Source organism: Oryza glaberrima, chromosome 3, assembly GCF_000147395.1.
Source record: "Oryza glaberrima chromosome 3, OglaRS2, whole genome shotgun sequence".
Lineage (NCBI taxonomy): Eukaryota > Viridiplantae > Streptophyta > Magnoliopsida > Poales > Poaceae > Oryza > Oryza glaberrima.
This window is the reverse complement of record NC_068328.1, coordinates 27,030,159-27,046,077: the sequence shown is the minus strand read 5'-3', so window position 1 is coordinate 27,046,077 and position 15,919 is coordinate 27,030,159. Positions and strand designations below refer to the sequence as shown.

Genomic DNA, 15,919 nt, shown 5'->3' with positions numbered 1-15,919 from the left:
TCCTTATAGATGTAGGTGTTGTAATAAATCCTTGTAGATGTCCATCCACATAATTACTTGCTTCATTCATGCTTGCTCCATAATTTCTTTTCATGTATATATTATACTAATAAGTCAACAAGTTAAAGATCCGATAACGTAAGAGTCATGAAGAGGCCATCATAGATGTCAGTCTAACATATAAGTAGGTGTTATTACTCAAGTACCTGCGATAGCCTTTACTAAATACTACCAATATTATTATCAGTGGTAGAAGTGATTTAAGTCTTGAGTTATGAATTCTACTGCCAGTAGGTTAGGTGGAAGAATAAATAGATGTGATTTTTTTTGTGGTGGTCTTTATTGGTGGTATTCTACTAGCAATATTGTCACCAATAGAAGTAACCTTGACCATTGATTTATGAGTTCCACTACCAGCAAAAGAAATATTCTACTGCAAATAGTTGAGGTAGTAATAGAAATAGATCTGATCCATTAGATTAGAAAATATGAGGGCTCTAGATTAATTCTACTAACAAAAACCATTGTAAAGCACCTTTAGCTTACATGATACATGCGTGCATGCTAGTTTTGTCTTCAGAGTTTCATCAGGTGTATTGTCAGTATCTCTAAAAGTTTCATTGATCATTCATGGCATATCATAAGTATAACCATGTCAAATGAATGTTTCACCAAGTTGTCATGAATGCTTTATCAGGCCTCTGCAAAGTTCAGCAAGTTTTATAAATTTTCTGCAGCAAATCAATGAAATTCGAATCATGATGATTTCCCCTAAGCTATATATTGAAAACACCTCGATGCATAAAAAAACTACAACCCATTCAACAAAACAAAACCCCAAACAACCAGACTTTATTGTATCAATGATGCACTTGTTGGCATTGGCATGCAGCAGCTCTCATGGCTGCCTACTGCTCCGCCACCATATCGGCGACATCTTCAGCCTGCTACTATTACCAATCGTTGGTGCATGGTGTTTCTGATTATCTCATTCTGTACAATGATCTTTTCTTCAAAATTTTTTTACAATGATCACATTCTCCTTGCCTAGCACGCTCGCTTGACACAACAGTTGTTTTGTCTCATGTCCATTCAACTAGATCCTTCCGAGTGTTATACTATGTTTCAATCATATCCCTGAAAATGTGGGTGTGCTTAGAGAGAACCTGTTACAAAGATGTAATACTCTGAAGTCTTTCTCCTGTTTTTGTTCATCAAAAGTTGTTATGGGACATACTAATTTGTTTTGTAACATATACTATAGGTATAATAAGTAACATATACATATACTATAGGTATATGTGTTACTTCTTCTATGGGTACCTCTGGATTTCTTTCTCCTGATGCTTCCCATCCTCAAGCTCAGATATCTCTTGAGAAATGGACATCTCATGAGATGCAAGATAAACTCTCCAATGCTAGCATCTATGTTATTCGTGAGATAACAAATGCTCACTTTCCCTTTATTATTTGGTTTTTATCTCGTGTTCGCTCTCCATTTGTTATCTACAACTTGATGTTTATGTATCAAAGATGAGGAGACACAACAATGAAGAACAGGTTGGTGTTGCATTGATCATCATTCATCAGATTAAAGTGTAAGACAAGTAGAGGGTCACTGCTGAAGGTCCTTGGCCAAGTATCAATATATGTAAAGGGAACGTCTTCAACAAGTGGAACCACTCATTTTCATTGCTTTTCTTCAACATAGGATTCAGGAGTCACATATCTGCTCTATAAAATGACTAAAGTAGTAGGTGCTAAAATAGTTGCAACACTTCATTCTCAATAAGTTCATCCTAGTTTCTCTCGAATACCTGAGAAAAGTTATACACGACGTAATTCTACTAAAAAGAGGGATTTGTTTGCTTGTGTGGAAGGTTAGCATGCCTGTGTTTTTCGCAATACCTCCTATACCCATGTTGGACGAAATGTGAGAATGGAATGACATAGGATGCTAGTATACTATTATGCTTTCTTCATATGCGATGTGTGTCCTACTGTCCTATATTCTCTATACCATTCCCTGCATTATGCATTTGGAGGTTTATGTGACAAACATGCGTAGGAAGATGAGTAGTTACAAGTGGTAGGTGCTATAAAAATAAACCCTGATAGATGTCATCCAGTTACTTTCCTCATGATTGCTCCATTTTTTTTCATTTGCATTACTCCAAGAGGAGGCCCTTATAGATGTCAGTCTCATAGACAAGTAGTACTAGGTTATATTACTCAGGATGATAGTAGGAGCAGGGTAGAAGTAGGTGCTATGATTGCTTGTTGATGTAAATACTTATTGTCGAATCTACACGCACACAGGGAATTGCAATTTTGGTTCAAAATTTCTGAAATTTTGGTAATCAATATATTAACTGAAATTTTCGTATTTTCTCAATTTTTTGTTGAATTTGGTCAAAGTTTATTCAACTCCAGTAAAAATTTGTTAGAATTTCAAAAAAAATCAGTCCAAAAAGTACCGAAAATCACGAAATTTCGTAAATTTTGGTCTTACCGAAATTTTCGACAAATTGAAATTGAAAACCCTGCATGCACACTTGCACAGCAAATTGAGAAAGAACAATATATCGTCATTGTATTAGGGGATAAGAACTAAGTCTAAACAGAATCACAGCCTTGCTACATCCAGCAGGAAGTCCATTGGCAGTCCAGTTACATGCTTATTCTCATAATAAGCATTCGTTGATGGAAAAAAAATGGAGAGAATGGGTAACATTAACCATCTCTGTCCTACAGAGCATTACTTCAATCTCACTTCGTGGGTACGTTTTACTCTGTTTCTTTCATATCCCTGAAAATGTGGGTGCACAGGGATAACTTATTCTAAGGATGTACAATTCTGAAGTTGGTCTCTACTTTGTTCATAAAAAAGTTTGTTTTCAGATATAATGGATTTCTGAGAGTAAAAAAAACACGGTATTTCTCTTACTTATCATTTCGATCTCTCAATCTCTTTCTCCTGATGCTTAACATCCTCGCGCTCTAAGAGATAGCTGAGAAATGGACATCTCATGACCAAACAAGATGGGCTCTCCAATGCTAGCGTATATATTAATCGGATGGCTTTCACAGAAGCAAAAACATTTTATTTCCTTTCATCTTTTGTCTTTCTATCTTTTGCTGGTTCTTCATCTATTCTACACATCTAGATAATTATGCACCGAATATTTGAAGATCGATGCAGCAATAAAGATCAGGTTGGTGTGTGTCAATCTGTCATTGATCATCTGACACACAAAACCTACGTAGGGCTGAAGGACCTTGCAAACCTATGTAAGCGGAAAATGATCTTTAGCTGCAGGGAAGTGTATCCGTGCCGTTCTTCTTCAAGATGCGAGGAGTCACATAACTTCAATCCTCATAGGTAGAAGAGCTGCAACACTCCATTCTCCCCATGTTTGTTCTTCTAGTTTATCTCGCACACCTGAAAAGACATTATATATAAGTAATGTAACTCTATGAAAGAGGGTATTGAACCAGCTTGCTAAAGTTCAGCATTAGTTATTTGTTACAGCAAGAAACACAAGATTTTCAGAGATAAGGACTAATATCATAAGCCTGCTTACTTTATTGGAAGAACGGTTTGGCTACGCTTATCCTGATACCTCCTATTCCCATTTGGACTAAAGAGGAAGAACGGAAGTGACAGACGCTAGTGGCTAGTCTCAACGGTTTACGCCAATTTTCATATACTAATGTTAGGAAGATGAGTAGTGAAAGGTCGGTGTTATAAAGATCCTCATAGATGTGCAATAGCGATTTTCTTCATGCTAGCTCCTTTTTTTTCATACTAGTAGTGATAACGTGAGAACAATGAAGAGGCCATTATCGATGTCAGTCCTAGACAATTATGTTGTTTTACTCAGGATTATAGTAGCAGAGTAGAAGTAGGCGCTGTAATTGCTTGCTAATGTAAATGGTTACTGCCCAATGTAGATGCACAGCAAGCTGACTAAAGAACCACGGTGGAAAATGGAAATGATCAATTAATTTCTAGAACCATGGTTACTGCCCAATGTAGGCTTGCTGCTGTTACACCCACCAAGCAATAGCAATGGAGATTTCTTTTTCCTGATGCTTCCTATCCTCACACTCTTCAAGGATCTAAGAAATGGAGATCGCGTGAGACACAAGATGGACTCTCCAATGCTAGCATATAGTATGTTATTTTGGATGGCTTTCCCAATTCACAAATGCTCCCGTTCCCATCATTTGCCTTTTACCAGTTTATTATTCTCCATTGCTATAATTTGTATTCTTCTGCATTCAAGGAATCTACACTTCATTCTCGCCATGTTCATTCTAGGGCCCTGTTTGGTTCCATGGGCTAATTATTAGCCCCCACCTTTTAGCTCTAAATTAGCCCTCAAGGATCCAAACAGGTGGGTTAATTTGGGGCTAGAGTGAATTAGCCCCCTCAGAATATTAGCCCCTCTAAGAGGTGCTAATGGGGCTAATTTTCTGTGGGGACCATCAAAAAGCAGCCCTATCTCTCCCTCTCTCTCCTCTCTTTCTACTCTTTCTCCACCTTTTAGCCTTAAATTAGCCCATGGATCCAAAGATATCACCTTAGGCTAATGTTTAGCCTACCAATTCATGACTAAACATTAGCTCTCAAAATTAGCCATGGGCAATCTTCCAAACAGGGCCTAGTTCCTCTCGCATACCTGAAAAAGCATCATATGCACAAAAGACGGATTCGGACACAACTAAAATTCAGGTTTAGTTATTTGTTATATAAAGAGAGAAGATTTTTCATGACTAGAACTAATACCATAGCACGGCTAACTTGTGCAGAAGGTTCCTGATAACGCTGTTCCTGATACCTCTCATACCTATGTAGACTTATTATATATGCAGTACTCTTTTTTTTTCCTTATATGTGATGTGTGTCCTCTGGCCAATATTATTGTTTCATCTGTTCTGCATTTGGAGGTTTATATGACAACATGCATAGGAAGAAGAGTAGTGACAAGAGGTAGGTGCTATAAAGATCCTCATAGATGTTCATGTTCGCCAGCTACTTTCTTCATGCTTACTCCACTTTTTACTTTTTTCATGCAATTTACCCTAATATGTAAAAAAAAAAAAGGAAGTAATAATGTGAGAATCATGAAGAGGCCCTTATAGATGTCATAGTCTCACAGGATGATAATAGCAGAGTAGAAGTAGGTGCTGTAATTGCTTGCTGATGTAAATAGTTAACGTCCAATGTGGATGCACAGCAAGCTGAGTAAAGAACCATGGTGGAATGATCAGTTTTTTTAGAGGCCTTCATGAATGCAGTACTGTAAAAAATTCATGGCCATTTTATGGCTCATTCTACACTGCACAATATATCAGCAGCGAACTTATCATTTCAGTTCCAATACAAGCATGTCCAAGAAACTGCATACCCATAGTTCATACATCACGCGATAGGCATCCGCTTCGAATATCAAATGGTTCATGAGAATCTAGACACAATAGATTATATGCATATCAACGCCTTAACACCAGAGGCTCGCAGATGCTTCCCTCTTCAGGCAGCAGCGACCGCTGGAGGAGGCAACAGGGTTATCTCAACATTGTCATGAACCCCCTGTAGAAGCAGCTCACCATCATACTTAACAATTTTTCTCTTCTTGGCAGCCCGCAAGGTGCCGACTAGTGCTTCAAATATGTTTGCACAACGGTCATCGTTGAAGATAACACCGAAAGTTACCTGCAGATCACAATATTTAAGTAAGGTGAACCAGTATGATTTGCATAAGCTCAGTAATTCAGAAATTCACAAGGCGTAGGATAGCTATGCCAAAAACGTTTCCAAGGTTAAGTTTATGCGGTCTGCTGCTCCTACTCCTACACATGTGATGGTCAGCAACTCGGATAGGAACTTACTAAAAAATCAGCCATTTCTTTTACTAGTTTTGATTGTTATTTGTTGCATTACCCTATGCTATTTCAGTATGTGAATCATGCAAAACCAGGCTAGTATTTCATAAATTGTTTAACTTGGATGATTAAGAAAAAATAGAAGCGATCCCTGAACTATGATACCCATCTGTTCAAATTGAACCCTGCTTCACACATTCATAATGCCTTGAACAATTAACATTTACGACTGAATCCAAAAGTGAGTGTTATACAGTGTATCAAAAATTAATTGTAATGTAGCGTATAATGATTAAAAATTAATACAAAAACCATCATACATGAGTCTGGATCAAGGAATAAGTCCTGTCCATGAAGATATAGAAAAAAAATGTTTTTTTCAAGTGAAATTGACAGGAATTGTTTTGATGAAGAACAGAACAATTAACAGGGGGGAGTAGGATATATTTAACTCATAGGATAAATTGACAAAGCAACACATCTTGCGTATATAGGTAGACGAATGCCAGGGATAGCTGGAGTTGTCGATTCAATGGAAAAAGAGCTTGGAGAAAATGGGAGAATAATTAGGAAGTACTCAAGGGAGTAAAGTGCCTAAAAATGGTCAAAACTATCACTTGCAAAGCTTTCGTTGGTTGTACCTAACATGAAAATAAAGAGGAAAAAGAGAAGGAATGAGACAATTAACAAGGTAAAAGCTGTAACCACCAAAGAGGAAAATGAAAGTCTGATCAAAATGATAAGGACCAGTTGGTCATCACACTGCTTATAGAACACACAACTAAGAAACAAAATTTGTGATTCAAAATTACAATATGAGATGATGATTGGAAATTGTAGGCTGCATCAGAAGAAAAGACGGATAATGGCATCACCACATACTTGTTGTATGATATGATTATACATTTACATGAGTATATGTCGTAATGGAACAATGATGGCAGAAAAAAAATAGAATGCACATGTAGTGTTCTTTTTTTCAAGAAGCATATACATCAAGAATTCTGGGAAAAAATAATATATACACAATTCTAGTTCTTACTTGTTGGTCCTTTATTGTTTCCCATTTCTTTCAACTGCCTGACAGTCACAGTGGGCATCTTTCTCGTCACTAGGACATTGGACATATACAACAAACGATATCTAACATATAAAATGCAATTTCACAGGCTTGGGGGCATATGAACATTACAAAATACCAAATCAAGCTCAAAATTTTCAATCACGAATTCAAGATCATCAATAGCATCACTGATCCCTCTATTTTGTTTCATGACCAGCTACGCACTAACTAGGGATCTTCAATGTACACACCAGCAGATAAAAGCTCTCTTCCTCTGAACAATGCATCGCCAATTCTCCATAGAGACACATACCAGCATTACCAATAATGGTCACCTAGAAATCCATTTTTTTTGGGCAATGGACACAAATAGACCAGGCCATGATTTCTGGAGGAATCTCATGTCGGTGAGATTGGAAAAGCGCACACGATGACACCCAAGCTGCACAATGGCGTATGAATCGCGAAGAGGAAAGCAATTCTAACTCGAGGGATCACCGAAAATGCGGGGCCCTTGCTGCAGGCGCCAGATCTGGTGCTCGTTTCGGAGGAGAGGAGAGGAGATGAGAAAAAAGTGATTTACCTTGTAGGATCCATCGGGCTGCTTCTGGCCGAGCCTCTGGATCTCCTCCTTGAGCTTCCCCACCTCCTCCTCCACGTTCATGGCGTCCCCCCTGTTCTTCGCCTCTCTCCGCTTTTGAGTTCTTTGATATTTTTGGGTGCGGAGGAGAAGCAGAGCAGGTCGAGGAAGAAACGGAATCGGGGAGAGATGAAAGAGCAGTTGAAGTGGCTCCAACCGTCGCGTCCGTGGAGCGTGGGCCGTCCGATCGGAAGATGAACGGGTGAGATGGACGTAACCTGCCGCGCTAGATTTCCTGGTCGCTGCATCACACTGAGACGTTTTCACATCTCGCCAGTGCATATTTTGGTTGATTTGGTTTCAATTTTTTGAATTTAATAATGTAATTTTAGAATATATTCTATTCGAGTCCATACCATAGTCACGTAAAACGGAATCAGTGGTAGCGTTCCTCGACCCAAGAACGTTGTACCCGTCAGGCCGTCACGGAAACACGGGGTTATTTTCGTCCCACCTTATAAAACCCTCTCACAAATAGCGTACCACGTTGCTCAGTCCAGTTCCTCGATCCCATCGACCTAGAAACTTTGTTACTATGATCCATACCATCCAAATACATAAAACCAATTATGGTCACATTTTCCATCTTCTTCCCCTTTTTTTTCCTTCTTCTCCCCTCTCTCCCTTCCCCTCATGTTGCTCAGCCACGACAGCGATGCCAACCTTCATCGCCACCCCACATCTCCAACCTCTCATCGACCCAAAAACTTTGTTACTATGATCCATACCATCCAAATACATAAAGCCAATTATGGTCACATTTTCCATCTTCTTCCCAATTCTTTTTTCTTCTTCTCCCCTCTCTCCCTTCCCCTCATGTTGGTCTGCCACGGCAATGGTGCCAACCTCCATCGCCACCCCCACATCTCCAACCTCTCTCTCTCTCTCCTGTGGAGCAGATGACAATAGTGCTTGCCAACTCAGGCGATACTAGGTGCCTCATGCACATAGCTTTGTCCGCCAATTTTGATGGTAGCCCCAAGGAAACGGTCTTGAGCCGCCAAATCTCCGGCGCCGGGCTTGGGTCTCTCATCCTCCCACCGGCAGTCGTGAAGACGACGACACGATGAGGACGAGTGGAACTTGTGAAGACGAGGAGGGTGTCAACCTAGATCTGGCGAGAACCGTCTTCTTCGGCACCGGGAGCAAGCGGGGCCATTGGGAGGAGCTTGGGATGGGTGGCAGCTTAGCGGCGAGCTCGAGTGGGGGCACATCGAGTTTCCTCCTTCCTTCTCGAACCAAGGTGAACAGTACCAATGCTTCACCGGTGCGTTGGACACCACTTCTCCATTCGCCTCCCTCGTCGTGTCCTACTCGCCTCCTGGGTTCAGCGAGGTGGAGAGAGATATGAAGAAAGAAGAGTGATGGATAGAGAAAGAAGATGGAACTGACATGCGGGTCTCACGTCTAGCGTATTTTGGTCTATATGATAGAAAACGTGACGTCGATAGCATGGTTGTTATTTTGTACGTATTTGTATAGCATGGATACGAATATATGAATTGTAATTATATTTTTTTAAATAGTAATAGTATGTATCGAGAAAACGTTTAGAGGTGTTTCAGCTAGCTCCACATGATGATGAGCTAGCCGACTTGAATTCGAAGCCTCACTCCTATAATCATTTGATATTAGCTCATTCTATAATATTCACATCGTAGTGGTATGTATCCAATAAATTTTTTAAATCGGTTTTGTTTAGCATATTCGAAAGTAAAGCCAGCGGCAGGTTGTTTTAAGATAAGATTAGCACACACACTAATCCAATTCCAACCCAATCAGGTCGCTCCAAACTAATCCACCTCACCTCGTCCTCGTCGTCTTCTTCTCCCCACGCTTGCGGCATCTACGCTTCTCACGCGGACTACCCCCGCCTGCCTAACAGTCACTGACACGTGGGCTCCAGCATTACCTGTCCCCATATGTCAGTGACCTCACCCTAGAAACCCGGGAGGCCAGCGTGGGGCCCACGTCGTCGCCGTGGCAGCTAAACACAACTCGCACCCGTGCGTGTCCCGCTCTCCCACTCCCACCCACCGCCCAGCCGACGCGACGGCGACGGCGACGGCGAGAGCGCGGGGGGAGATGGCGGCGGCGGCGAGGGAGGGGGAGGGGGAGGTGCGGAGGGACATGTGGGGGCAGGAGTACCGGACGGCGTCGGGGGGCTGCGCGGCGGCGCTGGACGAGCACTACGCGCACACCATGAGCTTCGGCCGGGGCCGTGGCCACGCCGTGCTCCGCGCCGCCGCCGCCGACCCGCGGTGCGCGCTCGCCTCCTCCCTCGCCGCGCACCACGTCGCCCCGCGGGACCCCGCCCGGGCCGCCGCCTTCCTCGCCGCCGCCGCCGACAACCTCGTAAGCGTCGTCGCCCCTCACGTTGTCGCTCGCCGCCTTAATTTTTTTCCCCCCTCCTCGAATCCTCCATTTACTCGGTGAGCTTGCGCTTTCGTGTTGCTCTAAACTTCCACCAGGGTGCAGCGACGGAGTACGAGAGGGCGGTGTTCCGCGCGCTGTCGGCGCTGATCGGGGAGGAGAGGGACGAGCAGGTGGCGATCGAGCGGCACTTCGAGGTTTGGGGGTAGCTTGTCTCCATTTTTTGTAAATTGAGAGTATGTGCTGCTGGATAAATTGATTAATGGCAAGAATTGATTGGTGGTGTGTGCTTTACATGTGGCAGTTGCTGAAGGAATTCCCCAGGGATCTCATGTCTCTAAAGAGAGCTCAGCTCATCTGCTTCTACATGGGACGCCCTGATACATCGCTCAAATTTGTTGAACAGGTAAGTTCACTACAAAGGCTCGTGTATGTTTATATGCTTACAAAGTGGAAATATCGTATATAACTAATGAAACCGAAGTTGAATCTAACACTGTTTGTTATTATTTAAAGGAACACCCATGGTAGCAACTTTATTGAATCATCACTTCAAAACTTTGGATAAAAATAAAATATTTTACAACAGTTGATCAAAAAAGCATCACTTTTAGTGCTGGAATTTTGTGTGCATGCGCGTGTGTGTGGAATAGAAGAATGCAGGATTTTCTGGATGTGCTTCAAAACACTTCCTCTTATCAATGTACCATAGTTCTAGGTACTATTCTTTTCATTAGCTTTGTTGTACTCATTCTTGATCAGGTTTTGCCAGAGAATCAAGACCAGAACTACATTTACGGCATGCTTGCTTTCCCATTACTAGAACTTGGAAGGATGGATGACGCTGAAAAAGCTGCTCGGAAAGGCTTGGCCATAAACAAGAACGACTGCTGGTCACAGCATAATGTATGCGGGTGGTTTTGACATAATTTTGTTATTTTAAGAAGTTTATCGGCATAACAGATTGTGTTATGCATTTATACCTAATCGTTCATATTCTACCGACAAACTTCTTTAATACAAGCTTCATCTGCCATTCCATCTTGCAGCTGTGCCATGTTTTCCAGCAGGAATGCCATTTCAAAGAAGCTACTGAGTTCATGAAATCGTGTTCTCCATCATGGGCAGCATGCTCATCGTTTATGTATACAATTTTCCACATGATGCTCTCTCGTTTGATGCTAGTAATAACTAATAACCACAGAAATAGTTCTTATAAAATCATTTTCTTCTTTCTGTAGGCTAACCCACAACTGGTGGCATGTTGCTGTTTGTTACTTGGAAGGTGAATTCCCTACAAGTAAAGTTCTGGAGATATACGATCATAACTTCATGACAGAGCTTGAGAAAAGTGATTGTGAGGCAGCAGAGGTATTAATGCTGGCCATTTTTCCTGTACATCAATGTTTTAGAGACACTGAGTAATTTCTCATGCATCAGGTGTACCTTAATGCACTAGGGCTGCTACTCCGTTTGCATATTCGTGGTCAGGTTGATCTGGCCAAAGATAGATTGGCAGCATTGCTAGATGCACTTACGAATGAGGTACTGTCTCAGCTTCAATAATTTCAAATATATTCGTAAAAACTGTTCAGATTTAAGCTTCAATAATTTCAAATATATTCATAAAAACTGTTCAGATTTAAGTAAGCTGTATACTGCCGACTGCCAAGAGCATTTTACAGGTCTGAACTAAAGCTGTGCAGGACTCATTTTTCTGACTATTTCGATTTGAACTTTGTACTTTGTTCAGAAAATATGGCATGTGGAATGGCTCCTTGATCTACTTGTATTATGGGCACTGTCAAGTATGGGTGAGATTACAAGAGCAGACAACTTGTTGGAATCACTTAGGTCAAGGTCAGATACATTAAAACTTTTCTTCAGGGAACACAAGACTCTGCTATTAATACTAGTCAATAATGCTAGAATAACCCATTAACCTTGCAGAGTTAGTTCGATGGACACAAAAAAACAGCAAGTGATGCAAAAGGCAATCCAGGTATGCTGAATTCTGTTTGCAAGATTAAGTACCAAGACACAAGCAATATATAACTCATGCACAATGAAAAGTGTGGACTATCATTTGTCTAGTGTTTCTGAAAAATGAACACCATTCACTTCTGATGCCTCAATATCATTACATTGTATGTTTTTGTGGCATTACTATTACCTGCTAACTAATTTTAAGATATGTTTGCTTTCCTGTAGCTATTAGTTTGTAATTTATTTAACTTTTTACATGCATGCCTACTGTACAGTTGAGGAGTATTTTGAAAGATAAAATTGCATATTTATTCTATAAAAGATACTATATTTTTGCTGTTATTTAATTCTTTCCTTGGCACAGCTAGCAGAGGCTGTGTATGAATATGGAAAAGGAGAGCACAAGAAAGTCTTTGACATCTTGGGTCCAGATTTCGATGCACTCAGTTGTAAAGTATGATTAACAAACCTGTTTTCGTTCAAGACAAGTAATTATCGTATTTGTTTTCTTTTACTGAACATCAACATACGTACAAGTAGATGATTGGGGCATCAGATGAGCAAGTGGATGTCTTCAATGAAGTTTGGTACACTGTGCTAATAAATACCGGAGAGAGTTCCAGAGGTATTTGCCTATTTGTTCTTCATCATTAGAAAACTAAATTACTGTTTTGTCGCTCCTTAAGGAGCTAATGCAATTTGGATTGTACACAGCAATTGAGGTGCTCGAGAAACAAATTAGGAAACGAGAGGGTGCACCCTTCTTGTGGCGCTTGCTGGTAAGTATTTACTATTTATCCATTTTGCATTTTCTTCTCGCTAATGTTTCTTAACTGACTTGTTAAAGATCCGAAACATTAACTCCAATAATCTTTAAAATATCTTGTCATGACACGTAATGTTGGTTGCTATAGATCGATGGTTGCCTGAACATAGCATTTTGACAACAATCTACTAGTACTTTCAGATAAGTTGGTGGCTGTGCTATAGGCAAAATAGAAATATTTGCGTCAACTTTGTATCGTCTGTAGAGACTGCTGGCATTCATCTTTGCATATAAGCAGAATGCTACAAGGCATTTGAGATTAATACGTGTTTCTGTCTAGTATCAACACATCAACTGATATCTCCATGCCAAATGTAACATGTGAACTAAGGAATGACCTTCGGTGCAATCTTGGCCTAACCTTGGACTTCTTGCAAACTTATTTTATCGGCCAGACCAATTAGTACCATTCTGATATTCATCCCAGGCCCTATTCTGAATACAACTACCCTCAGGGTTTATGGCTTTAAAAAGGTCAAGCCAATTCAGTTGTTGCTTGGTAATCCGTAATCATACAGAAGACACTAGTGAGGTACACATATTTCCATTGTATTTCTAATAGGATTTAGTTGTTTTCTCTCTACCAGGAGAAGGCATACTCATTGCATGGCAGAGCTGCAGATGCTTCAGTCGCATCCGAAAAGGCAAATGCTCTACAGGCTGCTTATTCTCGTTAATTTCGAGTTATGAAATACAGTATACCAATATGCTTACATGCCCTATAGAGTGCACATTCGCTGTTTGACATAATAAGTGGCCGCGAACCAATTTATATATGATTTGATGGGACCCTTACGAGTTACTCCCACTGTCTCAAAAAAAGACAAATATTAGGTTTCCGTGTCCAACGTTTAACCGTCCGTCTTATTTAAAAAAATTATAAAAAAAATTAAAAAGACAAGTCACATAAAGTATTATCATGTTTTATCATCTAACAATAATGAAAATACTAATTATAAAAAAAATTCATATAAGACGAACAGTTAAACGTTAGACACGGAAATCCAGGTTTATCATTTTTTAGGACACAGAGGGAGTACGACCGGACCAATGAGCAAATATGTTGTTTTTTCACTCTTGTTCTATCTGATGCTACGAGGAAATTGTGCCCAGCGTTCCCTGCACTGCTGTCGTCTGACAGCATTGGATATGACAAAGGAATGGATGGCAGCTACTCCCTCCGTTTCATATGCTTTAACTGAAATGGTCGATTTTTTTAAGTTTGACAAAAATATAAACATTTTAAACACAAAACAATCATATTATCAATATATATTAAATGTTTGTTTTAGTTAAACTAATTTGATGTTATAGATGTTAGATATTTCTATAAACTTGATCAAACTTTAAAAAGTTTAACTAGGAAAAAATCAAAGCAACTTACAATATGAAATGGAGGAAGTTGTAATTTGGTGAAATCATGGATTTTCACTCCACAAAACTGTGTGTACGAGTTCTACGAGATTTTGAAAATACTACCACAAGCAGGGAAGTACCTTGTACTACCATGCAAAATTTCAAGAGCAAAGGATTAAAAAGTGGTTGGGCCCACGTGTCATATCTTCTCTCATCCTCTATTGCCCTCTTCTCCCGAGCTCGAATGGCAGATGTGGCAGTGGCAATGAGGCTGCTGTTGTGGGGAAGAAAAAGAGAGATGAGGGAGGGGACCGAATTAAATTTGAAACTATACTGTTTATTCAACTTTTTGCTAGAAATATTCGGGATGCAAAATCTTTTGCAAAAATATACCATCGGTCTCGCACAACAATTGTGCGAAAATGATATGAAAATAACGTCGCGACCGGTATCGCACAATGAAAATGCGAGACCGCACGGTCTCGCTCAAGCAAACAGCGATACCGCTCAAGCAAAGAGCGATACCGTGCCTTGCCGATTTAATTAGCGGTTAATTATGATAATTAATCACTAATTATTATTAGTTAATTGTTAATTAAGTACTTAATCACTAATCAAATGGATTCCATTAGACAATGTCGCTGATGGCTTCTGCGAGACCGTTCGGTCTCGCTCTTCCATCCCACGAGACGGTCTCGCGCTGTTGCCGTACGAGACCGTGCGGTCTCACGCTTTCGCCACGCGATACCGTCCGCGACGTCATCCCCACGTCATTTTTGCGCAACTGAAGTGCGACACCGATGGCATATTTCTACACAAGTTTTTTCATCCTGAATATTCCTGAAAAAAAGTGAATGAACAGTATATTTTCAAATTTAGGGACCATGACGGAGCTAGGCTGGTGGCTACTGGCCATGGCTCTCTTCTTTGGTGGCGGTGGCTGCAGCTACTTCCGGTAGGGTGTGGCGGGTCTCGGCGATGGTGGCGATGGTGGCGGCGGCAAGGTCACGAGGCAGCTGTGGAATTTAATGTTCAAAATTTGATACTGTTGGCATATTTTATGGATCATGTGTGGCCATGTTTGTGAAAAAGACCAGCATAACATCTAATTAAACAACCCACATGGCACACATTGATATATTTTGAACACACGAAGTGAAATTCACGATCAGGGTTCACAATATTGATATTGGATCAAAACTGCTCCCCAGCGGTATCTTCGGATTTTATGGGAACCATCTATTAAACCGATAAAATCCTAACAAATCTTGTAAAAAAATAAAAATCAACTTGACCGAAAAATTGAGTGGTTTATGTAGTCCATGTTTGGTTTCAATCGGTTCTGTAAACACCGTTTGTGACTTGCTTTTCAATTTTACAAAATAAGTAAATAAATAATACTCCTTATTCTTTGTGTCGTCTGTTACATAGATTGAAAATAAGTCTCTTTCGCATCCCTGAACTTCGTGCTGGACCGTGCTGGCCCAGCTTGCCGAGGTAGTAGCCCAGGCACAGCACAGCTATCGGGCCGGGCCAGCATGGGTACGACCCGACTCCCGAGTCGAACCGTGTTGTGCCTGGGACGGGCCAAATCACCGGGCCTTGGGTCAGGCCGTCGGGCCTCGGGCCATATGGCCATTTATACTTGAAGGTTCTGTTCTTTGTTATTTTTATTTATAGTTTGCATACACTTGTGGTACCGCATCCTTTAGGCTACGGTCGTGCACTCAACCCAGTCCAGGTCAGCCTTCTCTCTATTCTTCAATCTGCATCCTTATTTTGC

General features: G+C 40.8%; 2 protein-coding genes across 3 annotated transcripts; one reads left to right on the top strand and one right to left on the bottom strand.

Annotated features, from left to right (window-relative positions):
* Positions 1-5,307: 5,307 nt before the first annotated feature.
* LOC127765428 (costars family protein) lies at positions 5,308-7,723 on the bottom strand. The gene is made up of 2 exons (XM_052290332.1): positions 7,539-7,723; positions 5,308-5,722 (listed from the first exon to the last, which is right to left on the bottom strand). Exons 1-2 carry the CDS (start codon positions 7,617-7,619, stop codon positions 5,540-5,542), a joined length of 264 nt encoding a protein of 87 aa, XP_052146292.1. The 5' UTR covers positions 7,620-7,723; the 3' UTR covers positions 5,308-5,539.
* Positions 7,724-9,665: 1,942 nt separating this feature from the next.
* LOC127768519 (uncharacterized) lies at positions 9,666-15,273 on the top strand. Of its 2 annotated transcripts, none has more exons than XM_052294115.1 (13): positions 9,666-9,950; positions 10,067-10,165; positions 10,273-10,374; positions 10,731-10,874; positions 11,018-11,112; positions 11,210-11,339; positions 11,409-11,513; positions 11,722-11,828; positions 11,919-11,970; positions 12,319-12,408; positions 12,495-12,579; positions 12,669-12,733; positions 15,016-15,273. In XM_052294115.1, the coding sequence occupies exons 1-13, from the start codon at positions 9,681-9,683 to the stop codon at positions 15,022-15,024; spliced, it is 1,353 nt and encodes a 450-aa protein (XP_052150075.1). In that variant the 5' UTR covers positions 9,666-9,680; the 3' UTR covers positions 15,025-15,273. The 2 variants fall into 2 exon arrangements, with proteins under 2 accessions (XP_052150075.1, XP_052150074.1); XM_052294114.1 differs by lacking the exon at positions 15,016-15,273 and adding an exon at positions 13,368-13,582.
* The last annotated feature ends 646 nt before the right edge of the window (positions 15,274-15,919 follow it).

Excerpts from the sequence above, each read along its gene's own strand:
- LOC127765428 (XM_052290332.1), bottom strand. The coding sequence starts at position 7,619 with ATGAACGTGGAGGAGGAGGTGGGGAAGCTCAAGGAGGAGATCCAGAGG. Across the intron at positions 5,723-7,538 it reads AGCCCGATGGATCCTACAAG|GTAACTTTCGGTGTTATCTT; the intron begins GTAAATCACTTT and ends TGTGATCTGCAG.
- LOC127768519 (XM_052294114.1), top strand. The coding sequence starts at position 9,681 with ATGGCGGCGGCGGCGAGGGAGGGGGAGGGGGAGGTGCGGAGGGACATG. Across the intron at positions 10,375-10,730 it reads CGCTCAAATTTGTTGAACAG|GTTTTGCCAGAGAATCAAGA; the intron begins GTAAGTTCACTA and ends ATTCTTGATCAG. Across the intron at positions 11,829-11,918 it reads TTGGAATCACTTAGGTCAAG|AGTTAGTTCGATGGACACAA; the intron begins GTCAGATACATT and ends TTAACCTTGCAG.